The 15947-nt window shown below is 39.6% G+C and overlaps 2 protein-coding genes and 1 long non-coding RNA gene across 4 annotated transcripts; 1 reads left to right on the plus strand and 2 right to left on the minus strand.

Moving 5' to 3' along the window:
- Positions 1–2398: 2398 nt before the first annotated feature.
- Positions 2399–4262, plus strand: LOC105038318 (LOB domain-containing protein 24). Its single transcript, XM_010914086.2, has 2 exons — positions 2399–2614; positions 3798–4262. The coding sequence occupies exons 1-2, from the start codon at positions 2438–2440 to the stop codon at positions 4140–4142; spliced, it is 522 nt and encodes a 173-aa protein (XP_010912388.1). The 5' UTR covers positions 2399–2437; the 3' UTR covers positions 4143–4262.
- A 110-nt stretch (positions 4263–4372) lies between these two features.
- LOC105038312 (uncharacterized) lies at positions 4373–6593 on the minus strand. Its single transcript, XR_830700.4, has 2 exons — positions 6246–6593; positions 4373–5997 (listed from the first exon to the last, which is right to left on the minus strand). It is a non-coding gene; the product is annotated as an uncharacterized lncRNA (long non-coding RNA).
- A 1080-nt stretch (positions 6594–7673) lies between these two features.
- LOC105038301 (protein NLP3) lies at positions 7674–14189 on the minus strand. Of its 2 annotated transcripts, XM_073253097.1 has the most exons (6): positions 13813–14189; positions 11869–12431; positions 10275–10322; positions 9835–10186; positions 9241–9753; positions 7674–8849 (listed from the first exon to the last, which is right to left on the minus strand). In XM_073253097.1, the coding sequence occupies exons 1-6, from the start codon at positions 14093–14095 to the stop codon at positions 7825–7827; spliced, it is 2784 nt and encodes a 927-aa protein (XP_073109198.1). In that variant the 5' UTR covers positions 14096–14189; the 3' UTR covers positions 7674–7824. The 2 variants fall into 2 exon arrangements, with proteins under 2 accessions (XP_073109198.1, XP_010912370.3); XM_010914068.4 differs by having other exon boundaries at positions 9241–10186; positions 13813–14188.
- Positions 14190–15947: the final 1758 nt, after the last annotated feature.

A 15947-nucleotide genomic window follows, 5' to 3' on the forward strand; every position in this document is an offset into this window, starting at 1 on the left:
GCTTTCTGGGTCCTCACTCCTCGATCGGGGGCAGTGCTTTCCTACGTATAACAGCGAATGTTAAATCTTGCAGCCTCAACCCATGTCTAGTTTGTTATCAGACCAATGAGTTGTAGAATTATATTCCCTTCTGGTTGCTTTTGTAAACATTCTAATTGGTTGGAGCTGAAGAAAATTCCCTGTATATTGGAAAAGAGTAGAAGAAAACACAAACTTTTGTCTTTAATTTGTATTGTCACATGTAATGTACATTTTTCTTTGTCCAAAAATTATGCAACTTAAAAAAAATCTTGTATTTGCCTCTTTGGTGTCACAATAATAATGATACAGACCTCTGTGATGAGCAGCAAGCAAGCAATTTCAGATATACATACATGCAAATATACATATAAATCTACATTCATGTGTATTGAATCTATTGATAGCATTGAGAAAAACAAAGATAATGTTAGCATTTTGAAAGCTATTGCTAGCAATTCTCATATACAATTCTAAAAGAAAGTTTATGCCGGCCTTCAAATTAAAGCCAAACAGGTATTGAGTGCAACTATTGCAAACAAGTTCCAGGTCATAATCCTAGTTGCAGGTCGTAGTTTGATGCAGAACATCTTCAGTATGAAAGGATTTAAGAAAGTCCAATTTGCAGCTCTATCTGTACAAGCGGGACAGGTTCAATTCAATAAAAGAATTGGAACTAGTCAAATTTCAATTCTATTTACAAAAGTGGATTCCATTTGGTCAGGTTGTTGAACCAACTTGATGGGTCCTATTGATTCAACCCACCTGCATGCTTCAAGGAGGAATAACACCAAATAAGATTTTAGAAAAACTGAGTCTTTTTGGTTAGAGATAATCTAGTATGAGAAAATGGATTCCATATCAAATTATCATGTTTGGCATAAGAAATAAAAGAGAGAGATGATAAAAAAAATTTGATAGATCCCATATTTATTTTTTGGAGATAGAAAGTAAAGTAAATACAATAGGAGGATTGGTATTTGCTAAATTTTTGAGTGGTAGTAATCCGTACTTCATAAAAATATCTTCAATAAAATTACATATGTAATCATTGAATTTATTCTGATGTCTTTTCAAATTCATTCAATAAAAAAATTTTACAAAAAAATTAAGATAGAAATGATATTATGCAAAGAACTATATGATTAAAATTATTATATTAAAATTAATTGGAGATGATATTGCTATCTTAGTATAAAACTTATTTTATATTGAAAAGTATATTTATAAATTTTATCATATTCCTAAATAGGATTGCCTCCAACCAAATGTAGTAATCTTTTTCAAATATTATTTTTTTAATATTAATTTTCAAAATAATTTTTATACGAACCAAACGTAGTAAAAATTATTTTTTTTCATAATTATTTTTTCAGATAAATAATTTTCATGGAACATAAGATTATCCTAAGTAGACATAGCTTTGTTTGGATGAGCCAGCAATATTTCAGCGAACAATCTCATGACCCTAATAGTCCTTCTATCATTCCTATAGGTGCGCTTGGATACTTCCAGTATCCCTCCAATGGTAATATAAAGAGTATATTATTGTTACCGCTAGAGAACATTCGCGCCAGGAGTTGCTAAGTAAATCTAGCGCCAGAATGACGACTCTTCCACATATATTTACCCAAACAACCGATGATAACCCCTAAACAGTATTTAACTGGTCCAAAGTAGGAACTTCTTTTATGCTTCTAGCTTTTAGAAGCATTACCGTAGCAGTGGGTGGAGATTTCTGATTCTCTACCATTTAGAATTCCAGAATCACCCACTCAATATTTTTTTTTATGTGCCGATAACTACATAACAGTAGATTAACGCTCCAATGTTGTTGAGGAAGACTAAAACCTAACAATGAAAGAGTTCTGCCGGCCAAGTCTCTTGGTTTTTTCTATAATGCACCGTAGATCAAATACTACTATATAAATCCAAAATACCCATATAGTTTATTTATTAATAAGTAGATGAAAAATGACCTAAACCTGATGACCCGAAGATTAATTGAGACTGGAGAGTACCACAGTAACATGGTACTCTAGACAGCCAAGCACCATACAGCAAAGCAGAGCGTCAGTCGTTAAAGCCAACTTTCTTGCCTAATCTCCAGGTTAGGCAAGCTGTAAAAATCCAAAGTCTTTAACTCCTTCTTGGGGGGTTGGCGGAGTCCAGTACCTTGACATATACCGGGGTCCACTACACTGCCCTAAATTTTTCTTAGCCCAAGGTTGTCTTCGAGTGGCTGCCTCCTCAGATTCCTCTGCATCTCCACCTGTGGAATTTGAAGCTACAAGAAAAATGTGCAACCCATCAACATCTGGTGAACAAAGACTTGGCTCATGCTATCCTGTTGCTTATATAACCCTTAAACACACAACATTCCTGCATCACTTAGAGGTCTAATCCCTCTCCCTTCTGCATGGATTCACAGGCGCGGGCAATCGCAAAGCCGGACCCCTGTGCGGCCTGCCGACTGCTTCACCGGAAATGCAGTCCGGACTGCATGCTCGCACCATACTTCCCTACCGACCATCCTGAGAAATTCGGGGTGGTGCACAAGGTCTTTGGAGCTAGCAATGTGATCAAAATGCTTCAGGTGAGTGCATTTCTATACCTATTGCACCCATGAATTCTGGAACTTTGATCCATGAGGAAAATTGGATTTTTTTTTTTTTTTTTTGTTATTGCCATTTTTTTTCTTTTTTTTTTTTTTTTGATTGAAAAGGAGGCAGGGTCTGCCACCTATGATTCATTGATAAAGAAAAAATATTTACACAAGGATTTATAAGAAAAGATGCTGAGAGGAACTCAGCAATTGAGAGAGGGATAAAAGAGCCTGGGATTATAACGAAGAAACAGGGGCCTGAAGTCATTGTTTACCCCGCTTGTGAAACCAGACTTCATACCTGTAAAACATGACTTCAGACCTGTAAAACATGACTTCGGGCCTATAAAACAGACTTGTAAACAGACCTGTAAAAACTTGTTAAACCTTAATTGTTCTAAGCCTCCTCTCTTGTCAAAGGGTCCTGCCGTCTACAAAGCATCGCTGATGATGGTTCCAACAACCTGCTTACTTCCTGCATCCTGTGACTTCCATTTGTGTAGGGAAGATGTTGCTATCTTCATGATTTTGACGGGTGCCTTTGCTTCAGCATTGAAGATCATCATACACAGCCTCCCTTGGCAAGCTCACTTATTTTCTTGAAACAATTCTGACCTTCTTGAAACAGTTCTGACCTTGTTATTGTCAATTTATCTCTTTATATCCTCTCTTCTTTCCCCAGATTCTAGTCTATTTTGCTATTTTCTCTGCACATCCTGCATGGCTGTTAACCCATTCCAAATGATCCATTCATTTTAACTTGATGAGGACCGAAAGGATTGGTCAGCAGAGGCTGGCGTACCGGCTGTAGGCCATCTCACCAGCATGTTATTAAATTTTTATGTAGATTACTTTGATCGAACATTCATGAACCACTTTCAAAGTATCTTCCTTTTGTTCGGCATATCCATGAAATAATTTTTGCGGTTTCTCTGAACCTAAACAATCTAGTCGTGATGACAGATATTAATTAAATAGAGTTTGGTATCAAGGTTCATTCTAAATTATACTTAAACCCGTCTATTTGTTGTTCAAGAAAATCTTACCACAACTTGAGCTGCCTTTAATTACCAACTAGTGAATTTTCCCTGTAATTCCACGTTCATGAGCAGATAAATATCTATTACTATGACCACCAACTCAGGCTTCTGATAAGCTTGAATATTGTGAACAGATGGTGGAGGAAAGCAGAAGGGAAGATGCTGTGAAGAGCATGGTGTACGAAGCCCAAGCTAGGCTTAAATCCCCTGTCTATGGAAGCACCAGTGCCATCTTTTACTTGCAGAAATGTGTGGAAGATCTTGAAGACCACCTCAGAGAAACCCGAGCACAACTCCTCGACGCACGAGAGCAACGAGATCAGCTATTGAGTGTTTTAACGGACACTTACCACGGAAGTCAGTTTTATCATACCAATGATCCGGTGTTTGATGATGCCAGCGCGATGCGGACAGATACTAACATGATTCACGTTCAATCTGCCGGAGAAAATCCAATGAATTATTACCAGATGATCTAAAGACTGAGGATATGTTCTTAGATAGATGGTGATGTGAAAATAGAATTTGGTTATAGATTTCTGCAATTCGTTCAGATGTACGTCAAGAAACAACGGAATAATTTAGTTTATTGTCCTTCACGGGTAGTTTGCCACCCAAGGAACCAAAACGAGAGTCATGTTTACCACACAATCCAAATGAAGTTGGCTGTGTGGAGACCATTGATTTTTTGACTGTCAAAAAACCAGAATGAGGTTACGTGCATTAATTGCATGTGCTCTTGTTGATTGAAAAAAAACAAATAGAAACCTTGTCTTGTTGGGCCTTAATCAACCACAAGTCATTATAACGAGAAAAGAATTAAAAAAAAAAAAATACAAACATGTGAGAATCCCTCGGAGTCCTGTACTCCCGCAACATGGGGACACGAAGGCTCATGTGGTTAGCAGCAGCGACAAAAGAATCACCTTGTAATGCCTCCAAAGGGTTCCCTCTTCCAGTCTTATCACTGTCTCCCGCGGAATTGGTGGTTGTAAAGGCTGCCGCGTCACTGGCCATCCAATTTGCAGCCACAACAAATGCTAGGCACCCCCAGTAGCATTGAAGATATGATCCATGTCCCGTAATAATATCCATAAAAAACCTCTCGTAGGTCAATTGATCCATATAAATTCAAAGAAAAACCCGCTCAATATAAATTCTAAGCAAGCAGTCCATATAAAATTTCTATAGCATGTCTTTCATTATGATATAACTTCATGGATGTGCACCAGTAAAAAACATAAATTAAGGCATCAAGTATGATATTAAAACTTACATAAACTGAAGATTAAATAAAATATAAATAATTTTACAAACAAAAATGCATAGATTAAAATATTAAGGAAAATGAGAAATTTCATATATGTCGGCAAATAGGTTTTGCTATTAGGTTCGGGTCGCAGCCTTCTTGCAAAAATATGATTTTTTTTTTTTTTTTTTTTTGTAACATCTATCATTTACCATTAGACCATATTTTATACAGTTTTCAAAGCTCTTCAATCGCTTCCTTCCATCCATCAACACAGATCATGAAATAAATATTATGTTTTTAAAAATATGATCTAATAATTTGCACCATCAAAATAGACGAAACATTCTTTCTTTCATGTGAAAGATATGACCCGCATCTTTTGCGATGATGCTGCTTAAAATTATTTTTATAAGAATTTTTGTTTATTGCTCATCATGAAATGAACGATACTGATTTGTCTCACGGTGATCCCTTATATGAGGAAAGCTAAGTAGGAGAGGTAAGCATGTTGATTTAAGCAAAATCTAAAAGTAGTCATAAGGGATACAAATGATAAGTGATGTAATTTTTTTAACCTTCCTTACCAGTTGGGAGATTGTACTTATCTGGTTCACTTGCACCTGGTGCATGCAATAATTTCTCCCGGCTATGTTCCCTTTAATAAATTTTTCTGATAGCCCTAACGGTCTACAACTTTCATAAATAATAATAATAATAATAATAATAATAATAACTTTCGAGGGTCAGAATTTAACATGACATAATTTAATTCCGGTAACCTTCGCCTTCTTCGCCGATCCGCTCGACCTATCGACGGCTTATCGGAGAAAAGCCGCCAACCCTCACGTGATCGGATCACCTTCGCCTCCTCCCTCCTTGCGCTTCTTTGGCCGCCGGACTCGAATGTCCACGACATCCACCTTCGCCTTCCCGCGCATGCTTCCCTGGCCCTGGCCACCGCTGCCGTGGCGTCCCATCTCCACCATCGCCGGTATCGTGAAGACAGCGCTGCCTATGTGCACCTAGGTCTTCCGCGACCTCACCGTCTCTGTTGTCACAAAAGCTAGGTTCTCGTCTATTCTCTATACCCACAAATAATCAACGGATCAGATAAGTCTCTACTTTTTAATAAAGAACATGTAGCAGCCCCCTTAGCAAATAGTAGCACTACTGATATTATTGAACAAGTTGAGTTTTACAACTACCAGCGGTAATTCCATCAAAAAAAACTACTAGCGGTAAAACTTCGGGTTTTTCTTTTTAATTGTATAAATCATAATCATGAAAAGTTGCACTTTAGAGAATTAATGCTGGGGTGTGACTTCATAACCTGAATTTTCCTTGTAATGCCTTTCACAGATTACAAAGCTCCAGGAATCCATTAATCTTCTAACAAACCACTGGATCAGCCAATACTAGATTCGGTCGAAAAGGAGGAAATCGAGGCCAGCGAAGGCACCAGCGAGAGGAGCTGAGGCCACGGGCCAGAAAACGGAGTATCAAAGGGAGGCAGGGAGGAGGGGGACCATGGTCAGGAAAGGAGACGCATGGTGATCATAATCGAAAAGGAAAGGGGAGAGGAAAAAGCTCGCAACTTCTAACAACAGGCCCAAGTCACTGAAAATGGATTTTGAGAGAGCTCCACACGCAGTTGGCGATAAAAGTGACGGAGGGATGGGGCCGACGATGAGAGCAACGTCAGGTAAAGAGACAAGCGAATAAGCGGCAGAATAAAAATAAGGATGGAACCGACGATACAGCCAAAATGAGCGATAGCTCAATATCAAGCGACAGCTCAATATCAAGCGGAAAGATGCCCGGTGAACCCGTCTGTTTGGCCGAGAGCAATAAAGCTGAACGTGAGACTGGACAGAAGAAAACATATTTTTTTTAAAATAGTTGAAATTAAAAAAAATTACTTACATTTTTATTCGAAAATAATAGAAGTTGTTAAAATAGAAATAAAAATAAAATAAAATTTTATATTTCTACTTAAGAAAAAGAGATATCAAGCAAGCCCTAAACTTCGGATCCTTTTGATTGGAATATGTGAGAGTAATCTGGCAATTTTATGAATTATTTAATCAAAAAAATGATTATGAAGAAATAAAATTTTTACTATATATATATGATTGATAGAAAAATTATTTTAAAAAATAATATTGAAAAAAAAGATTACCACACTTAATTGGACATAAATTTATATAGAAATATGATAAATTTTATAAATATATCTTTCAACATAAAATAATTTTTTAATATTAAAATAATATTATCATCTTCAATAAATTTTCATATAATGACTATAATCTCATAGTCCATTGTATAACGTCATTTTCATCTTAATTTTTTAATAAAATTTTTTTATTAAATAAATTTAAAAAAATATCAAAATAAATTCAATAATTATATATGCAGTTTTATTGAAAATATTTTTACCAAATATAGATTATCATTATTTAAAAATTTATCAAATATCAATCCCATATCATATTTATTTTATCTTCTCCCTAAAAAATAAACACAAGATCCATTAATTTTTTTATCATATCTTTTTTATTTTTCATACTCAATATGATAATTTGATATAAAATTTATTTTTAATTTTTTTTATCTTTTCATACTAGATTATTCCTGATCACACATATCCTTGGTTATTTCAAAAAACAAATATCATACATACACAATGATAGCACGTACGGAAATCATAATTGTCTTCCCAGAATGATACAAGATAAGCCATCATTGCAAGGATTCATTGGCTAATCAAACTAAACTGCATTTACCTAATCCTTGGAAAGTTAATGCAACTTGACTTGTTTCTTTTTTTGTTTTTAGGTACATCAACTTGACATGGTTCACAAAACAAAAATGTACACTTGAACAGCAGAGCCACAGAGATCTGTTGCTTAGTCTCCCAAACTCGCACAAGAACTTCCCAGGTGCGTCGTAACGTCATGAACTGCGAGCCTGATCACGTGCGAACCCGATAATCCTGATATCTCTATGCACTCTTCCAAGTCTGCGTTGCAAGCCAGCATGACCCACTCATGATCATCATCCAGATACTTGATATCAAATGTGCCCACTTCGAGTTTCAGCCTCTTTGTCACTTCATCCCTCAATGCCACGATACCAGCAGTGCAGGCCAACCGAAATCTAATTATATCTTCTTGGTGACTTGCCTTGATGGTGACCATCCTTGTTTCTGGCATGGCCATGGGATTTAATGGATTAGCGGCCATCACATGTTCATCTTGACAACCATCCCTTGCATTACTACAGAGATTTTTCAAATCTTTTGAGCTTCCTGAATCTTCAATCAGCATCCCAGCAAGCTGTGGTTGAGGCTTTGCCACATTAACACCAGGCATCAAGCATACAGGAGGCAGTCTTGGACCTCCAGCATGTTGTAATGTGAATTCCAAAGAATCACCAACTATTCCTTGTTTCAAGTCAGAGGGAGGAGATGCATCGTCCAAAAAGGTTTCATTGACTGGACTTTCATGAAATGAACCCAGGGAAGCAGGAGTGTCCATGCTCCCTTCTGAAGAACCATTTGTTTTCGAACAAGGAGAGTCTTTACCAGGTTCTGGCATTGGACTGCTATCATCATGACCAAGTTCTTGTTGAGCCAAAAGTTTGTCATGCTGATCATTTTTTCCTGGTGTTTTATGTGGCGATGAAACATTATCTTTTACAGCACCTGTGATTTCTTTAGATCCATCCAAATTAACCGGCCAAGATATGGAACCAACAGCAACTGGAAGTGGGCATCCAAGAGAAGTCAAATGAAATGCCCCTTCTGCAACTTGAACTGACTCAATCACTCGTTTCAGTTTCGAAAGAGAGCGGTTAACCTTACTGATCTTGCGAGATGGCCATCTGGAAATCCCATGCTGCCTACAGATGCGCTTCATTGTAGTAGGACAAACTGTGAATCCAGAAAATGTATGGTTACAGATGGATGCAACCTTATAATTAAACAGAAAAGATGCAAGGGAAAGAGTACTACAATGTAACCCAGAAAACCTATGGTTACAGATGGATGCAGCTTTCTAACTAATACGAAAGATACAGGGGAAAGAGCATGAGTTTTTAAAGGTGGTGGTGGTGACGGTGATGGCACATATAAAGAACAGTTAGCAGAGGCAGGATTTAATCAGGATATTGAAGAAATGACAATGGATAAATCAATCCGGCAATCTTTTCAAGAAACAAATTCTTTCAGCTACCACAAATCCAAATATACTGCCGGCATGCACAAAAATAAGTATGAACACAAAAGCAAGATTGCAGGCATCAGTTCAAGCAAGTGATCTTACCTCCAAGACTCTTTGCAGCATCTTTCAGACTCCCAGAGAAGTATTGTTGGAGAACTTCTAAACTGATTGATTTCTCTGCTTTGCCTCTCCTCTTTTCTGGAGCTCCATTGTTTCTGTTGCTCAATAGAGAACCAGCTGAGTCAAAATGTATGTTGCTGGCCTTTTCAGCATTTGCATGTGTAGGAAAATGTTGCACCCGTGAATCAGAAGTTACATTTCCCTCATTCTGTGAGTCATCATAGCCCTCAAGGGTGTAAGTTTCAGGGGATGCATAAAGATGAGAGTCGCAAATTTGATTGCAGATATGTTTAGGTTCAAATCCATGATTCTCATTCGCAAACATGTTGATAATTTCAAAAGAGATTCCTTTTTGGAGTTCTAAATCACTAACAACTTTCAAGCTGCGAAAACATTGTTTCATCAAGGCTGAAATAGAGTCCAATAAAGCCTGTTGCTCAATAAGGTACTTGCAGTCATGGGGAAGGAAGAATTCCAATATGTAATCATCATCTCCTGAATGAGTACTTTGTAAGCATATGGCGAGACAGCCAACCAATCCAAACATCCGAGCATAGTGTACAAGGGGGTACTCACTCTTAGAGAACTTGGTAACATCTTCTGCAAAACATGGCTTCCGTAATGCAAATGCCCTGCCTGCCACTCCTTGCCCAATTTGTAAATGATGTTCCACACAAGCTTCCCTAAAACCCCACATGTGAGCATCAATAACATAAAATGCAACATCAGTTGTTGACATGCAAACTTGTCCCATGCAACTTCCATCAAAGCTTGAACAAATTTTTTTCAAACCACCTCCATGTGCTAGAATAGTACGACGCTTGCATGGAACCCAGGTCTGAGCCAGAGGCAGTTTTTGTGCTTCACAAACAACAGTCAGTACTTCCAGAATTTCAGCAAGCGCTTCCTGGCGTCCTTCATTAGAAATCTGATTTCAACATAATATCATATTTATGAATTTATGAATAAAAAAGAAATGATAATTTAACTAAAGTAACAATGGAATACTGACTCACTTGAATATTTGGATGGTCCAAGATTTCAGAACTTTTCAGATTTACGGCCTGCAGGATCATGAGAATACATTATTTACAGAGTTCGGTGGAAACAACCAGAGCAACATAACAAGTCATATTGTGCAATGCTGCCCAAACAAACAGAATGCAGAATATACTCTCTGGAACCAAACTTGATAGAAGCAAAAGGGAAGAAAGAGTAGGAGTTTCAATGGATCGAGCCTGGTCAAAAAAGAATAAAACCATAACCAACCCACTCCTAATCAGATTGAGAAGACCTATACACTATCTGCAGATCCAATTAGTGTTACAGTTGTTGATTGTATACTTTAAAAGATAAACATGAAAAGTCAAAATAAAGCGACAAAAGGGGGTAGGGAGGTGGGGTGGGGGTGCGTGGGAATTCAAGTAGAAAAGAAAGACATGACAAAACCTAGACATCATATTTCTCTTCAATATCTTCTGTTCCTTTTCTTCAGCATTAACTCTATAGCTTTCCTAATCATCCTCTCCAGGCTTTGTCTAGCCAATGGCCCACCATTAACGGTTTGTCCAGCCACGGTGAACCATCAAGTATGGAGGCCAAACCCAAACCCAACCCATTTATATACGAGTTGGTTTTCTATAACCCATACCTGACCCAAATATTAAATACCACTGAAAATCCCAACCTCATTTCTTTCAGGCAGATCTGGGTAAAAATTCCCACTCCTAAGCAAAAGTATAAATTTTGCTTAGTCTCCATGAAGCTGAAATTCAAGAATTTATGTCTTCTCTGCTAAAAATATAAAAAGAGCGCCACAAATAACATGTAAAACTTAGTTATATGTTATCAATTATTATGGGAGACAAATATAGGCAGGCTACCTGCCTTTTCTTCCTGAAGTTATAGATGGGATAACATCACAACCAAAAGGAATCTCAACAAGCCCTTGTAACCATATAAAATATCATACCATCCCTTTCACATTTATATAGGGATCAATAAGAAAACACCAAGTCAACTCCTTGAGGCATGGCTTATGGATCTCCTAGTATGGCCCTTGTTATGTTTGGGATGGAATACCAAGATTTTCACTACAATAGAACCAAGACAGCTTTTTACTAGGACAACTAGCATGTACAACCCCAAATTCCTACTTGTGAGACAAAACAACAGGTTCGAGCATGTCGTCCCATGCTGCCTTACTTTTAAATAACCAAAGCACCTTGAATTCCTATTTTTCTTATGGCGATTTAGAGACATGATACTCTCTTTCATGCTATATTGCAACGTGGTCAACTGCAGTGCTCAGTTGGTGTTTGCTTGTATATTCACCAATGCTGTTCCAATGGATAGCTTCCAGAATATTTCATATGTTCTCCACATATAAAACTTTTAGCACATCACAAACAATTTTTTTTAAAACGGAACCATATAATTATCTTCTATTTTTATTGTGATAAAGCAGTGATATTTTACATCATACATTGTGGATGTCCTAGCAGTCAACCGAATAATCCATTACCGGAAAACTGTCCTTGCATAATTTCAGCATGAACTCATGACATCAATGCAGTGACGATAAGGCAGGGGTTTAAAAAAATTACCAACCTGGAGAGCTTTGCAGACTTTGTCAACCTCCCGAGCATAGTTGATCTTCGGTAAAGTCATTACAAGCTCCACCACACCAACACAAGACTGGCCAGAAGGTTCAAAAACTGGCAAGGCCAAGCTCCCTTGAACATTGTAATTGAGGGCATGGGCAAGGCGAGGATACTCCTTGCTGCTATAGTACTGCACATTGGGTGTCCACTCTGGCAGTCTATGCCTGTAAACCCGACCTGGGAGGCCCAGAGATCCTTCACCATCTTCATCAACCGAAAATATGTACATCACAGAAACTGTTCTGTACTGAAGTAGCCTGGTGCTTTGAGGATCAAGAACAAAGGGTTGCCCTGAAGTCGTGAGAAAACATCGATCTCCCTTCTTCATGGGTGCCCAAACCTGAACCAGTACATGCTGATCTGTCGATTCCTTGAAGTGCCTAAGTGCCTGAGTCATCCTCTCCTTTATCACACGGGAATCATCAGCATTCTCCTCCACTGCTGGCAATGGAAGCCGCCTTGCTTTGCTGTTGCTCGCATTAACATTCCCACATCTCGCGCCTTCATTAGCTGAGAATCAAAGAGCAAGGTTGCTTTTCTTGTTGATGATCGTGTAAAATGTAAAAGAAAATTTTTGATAACATTCAATAAAATCGGATCAAGTGCAAAACACTGCTCCTATACTATTCTAGACAAAATAAGGACGAACATTAAGAAGCTCTAATGAAAGCTAAGACCTGACTGATAGCGTCAAGCACATAAAAGACAGATATTTATGGGGTGCTTGATTCGCCACCGAAATCGAAATCGAAATGAAAATCGGAATGGCTTGGAATCGAAATCGGAATGGCCAAATCCCCCGAAGTGCTTGGTTCGTGATCGGAATTGGAATCGAAATCGGAATTGGAATGAAAATTTGAATCCATAGAGGAGAGTAGCGATTGAATTCTATGAGTATTTGGTTGGGAGAAATGTGGGTCTGAAATCAAAATCGGAATGGGTGACTCCCATTCCAACCGTTTGATTGGGAGGAGTCCCATTCCGATTTCGATTCCGAGATGGAATGGGAATGGGTTAATCTATATAGAACTCAATCCCTACTCTCCTCTATGGATTCAATTTTTTATTTCAATTTCGATTCCGATCATGGACCAAATACTTCGGGAGATTTGGCCATTCCGATTCCGATTCCCAGCCATTCCCATTCTCATTCTCATTTTGATTCTGATTACGAACCAAACGCCCCCTCTATGTAGATTGGGCTATTTCCATTCCACCTCGAAATCGGAATCGGAATCGAAATGGGACTCCTCCCAATCAAACGGTTGGAATGGGAGTCACCTATTCCCATTCCGATTCCAGACCCCACTTCCCCAACCAAGCACCCCATTATATTCTTATAAGGAAACAGCAACTGCCAATGAACAGGCTAATGGAAACCAAGTGGATTTGTAAATTTCATAATTGCCGGCAAAACCAAGAGAAAATCTTCAATTTCGTAAGATTACAAACAACCATTTCATCTTTCTTGTATTCTTCCAGAAAGCAAATGAACAATATCAAACATTACAATTACCTAATAGCTTTCATCAACTCAAAAACGATAAAACTAATTGCAACAGAAGCAAACTGGCTGAACAAATTTCTCAATTGCAGCAATTTTCCGTGGCAGTGGAGCCTCAAGAAAAAAGAAATGAGAACTTTGCGATCCAATATAATAACGGACAGAATGAAATGAACCGCGTATGTAGATTAGCAGTGTAAATAGCACAGAATCCATTGACCGAACATTCCACAGAGAACTTACAGAAAGAGAAATTATAAACAAAACAAACCGACAGGCAGCACTGGACCCGTGGATCTCAAAAAAATGTGGGAAAAATCCGGCAAAAAACGAGAGAAATGGGACGGAAACTAAAACACGGCTCAAAAAAGTCAAATCAAGAATCACCGTTGAGGAATCGGGGGCAGTCCTCGAGGAAGCTCGAGATCTCGGCGGCTCTGTCCTCGACGATCCAGATAGGAGACGGGGAAGGGGGGAAGGAAAGCTGAGGGAGGCCAGGGAGAGGGGAGGAGGAGGAGGAGAGAAGGAAAGAGGAGAGAGGAATGGAGACGGAGGCGCTGGGATCGAAGGGCCAGGTGGAGCCGTCGATGTCGAGATCGAGGTCCATGAGCTCCCGGCCGAGGGCTGTCGAGTCGTCGTCGGGCGGCTTCCCGTCGCCGGTTTCCGACATGGGAGGAGGGTGAGCAGGGGCGGACAAGAGGCGACCGGGATGAATGGCGGTGATTCCATCTAGGAGCTGGTGGGCGGGGGCGCACTTTCATCTAGTGGTACCACGGAGGAGCACCGAATAAGATAATGGGGACAAAAAATTAAGTCGATTGGGAGCCCATCGCCGTCGGATGAGATCATTGTGGATTTTCACGTTGAGAGGCGTTGCGTGCGGATGTAACCGCGTCCCGAGCCGGTTGGAGTTTTAAATCCGTCTTTTTTTTTTTTTTTTTTTTTTGAAGAATCTGTTTCTGTTTTTAAGGGAAAAAAAATTAGTTACACTTAATTTTGCCCGTGTTACAGTTGACCTTTTTCAATTTAAAAAGTCCTAACCATCCCATAAATTTACTTTCTTAACCTGAATTGGCCTTTCCGCCCTCTTCAGTCTTCACGAACCGGGCATGAATTGCATCTCAGTGAAAGACTCACACGGCCATCGACTAAAATCTTCAAAATTTCTAAAATACCCCTCTGAATTGCGTGGCGTCCCGAATGCTTCAAATCTTGGTTCTCCTCCCCCGTCCTCTTCGCTCCCTCGAAGGTGAAGAACATGGCTGTGTGACTTGCTAGAAGGGATTGAGGAGCCTTGACCTTCTCCACCCGCGTGTCCTTGTCTCCCCCTTCCTCTCCCTCACCGGCCGCCCTCCTTTGCTCCTCCCTTGAAACCTTAAGTCAATCTACCACCCTGTTGCACCAATGAAATTATGAAAGCCACTCCGGCAACAGCAGAATCTATATCCCACCCATTCCTTGCATCCACTTCATCATTGCCTCTGCCAATCACCACTGCCCAATCTGTCAGCTATGACTGATCATACGGCATCAATGTTGGCACCGGATAGGGAGGCATGTACTACCCTCCACTCCACATCCAACTAGATCTCTTTGTCCATCACCATCATCGGGACTCTATCACTACCATCATCATCAAAAATATTGCACCTCTTAATCACAGAATTTCAACTCAAAAGTTCAAGCTATTGGAAGAAAAACCGATTCAATCTAATGAACCCACGTAGCATCCCACTTATTAGCAAACTATGAAAATCTTCCCCATCCAACCTTTTAGTGTCATCATCAGAGAAGGGGCCCACCTATGGCCTGGGTTCTACGCAGCTCTAGCATGTCCTCCTCGGCCCTGGTATCTCTCTATGAGAGACTCACTTATAAATATTATGATGCACGATTGATTTTCATATCACTCGTCGCAGACTCATGACCCAAAAGCCTAATTCCCTCCTCTACTCCAGCCCTATCGCCGGCACCTCTGCTCATCCCTCAGATTCTTTAAACAATCTCGGCCATCTCATGCCCCACTACCATCCCATACATCTCCAACAACCCCATCCCTAATTCCTACTCCAACCCACTTAATTTTCACCACTACCATCACCATGATTATGGTGGTGATGATTTTTATGACTGGTGGTGGGTGTGATTATGATGGTACGTACGCAGTGATAGTGGTGGTGGCCATTATTGTGGTGATAGGTGCCCCTTACTCAAATGCCTCCGATCAGAACCTCTACAATGCCGCCATGAGAAGGCCCTCTTATTCTGCTCCATGTTTTTGTTAGCACTGCAATCGAGAAGAAGGGGGAGAACAAGTGCGTGACAGCATCGCGTTCGAAGGACTTGGTTGTCATCGAGGAGGTGATGGGCACTGTTAAAGAGATAAGGATCTTGGTGCCAACAGAGATCCAGTGCATTGGACGCTGGTGGTGCTCGAGGGGAAAGGCATGGTGCTGGGCTCTGACGCGAGGTATGGAAAGACGTAGCTTACATGTTGCCAATGGTTTGGGTCTTCCTAATGT

Source organism: Elaeis guineensis, chromosome 2 (genome assembly GCF_000442705.2).
Source record: "Elaeis guineensis isolate ETL-2024a chromosome 2, EG11, whole genome shotgun sequence".
Taxonomy (NCBI): domain Eukaryota; kingdom Viridiplantae; phylum Streptophyta; class Magnoliopsida; order Arecales; family Arecaceae; genus Elaeis; species Elaeis guineensis.

Coding starts and splice junctions, on each gene's coding strand:
- LOC105038318 (XM_010914086.2), top strand. CDS start 2,438: ATGGATTCACAGGCGCGGGCAATCGCAAAGCCGGACCCCTGTGCGGCC. Junction 2,615..3,797: donor ATGTGATCAAAATGCTTCAG/GTGAGTGCATTT, acceptor TATTGTGAACAG/ATGGTGGAGGAAAGCAGAAG.
- LOC105038301 (XM_010914068.4), bottom strand. CDS start 14,095: ATGTCGGAAACCGGCGACGGGAAGCCGCCCGACGACGACTCGACAGCC. Junction 10,187..10,274: donor TGGACCATCCAAATATTCAA/GTGAGTCAGTAT, acceptor TGTTGAAATCAG/ATTTCTAATGAAGGACGCCA. Junction 8,850..9,240: donor TGCTGCAAAGAGTCTTGGAG/GTAAGATCACTT, acceptor CTGGATTCACAG/TTTGTCCTACTACAATGAAG.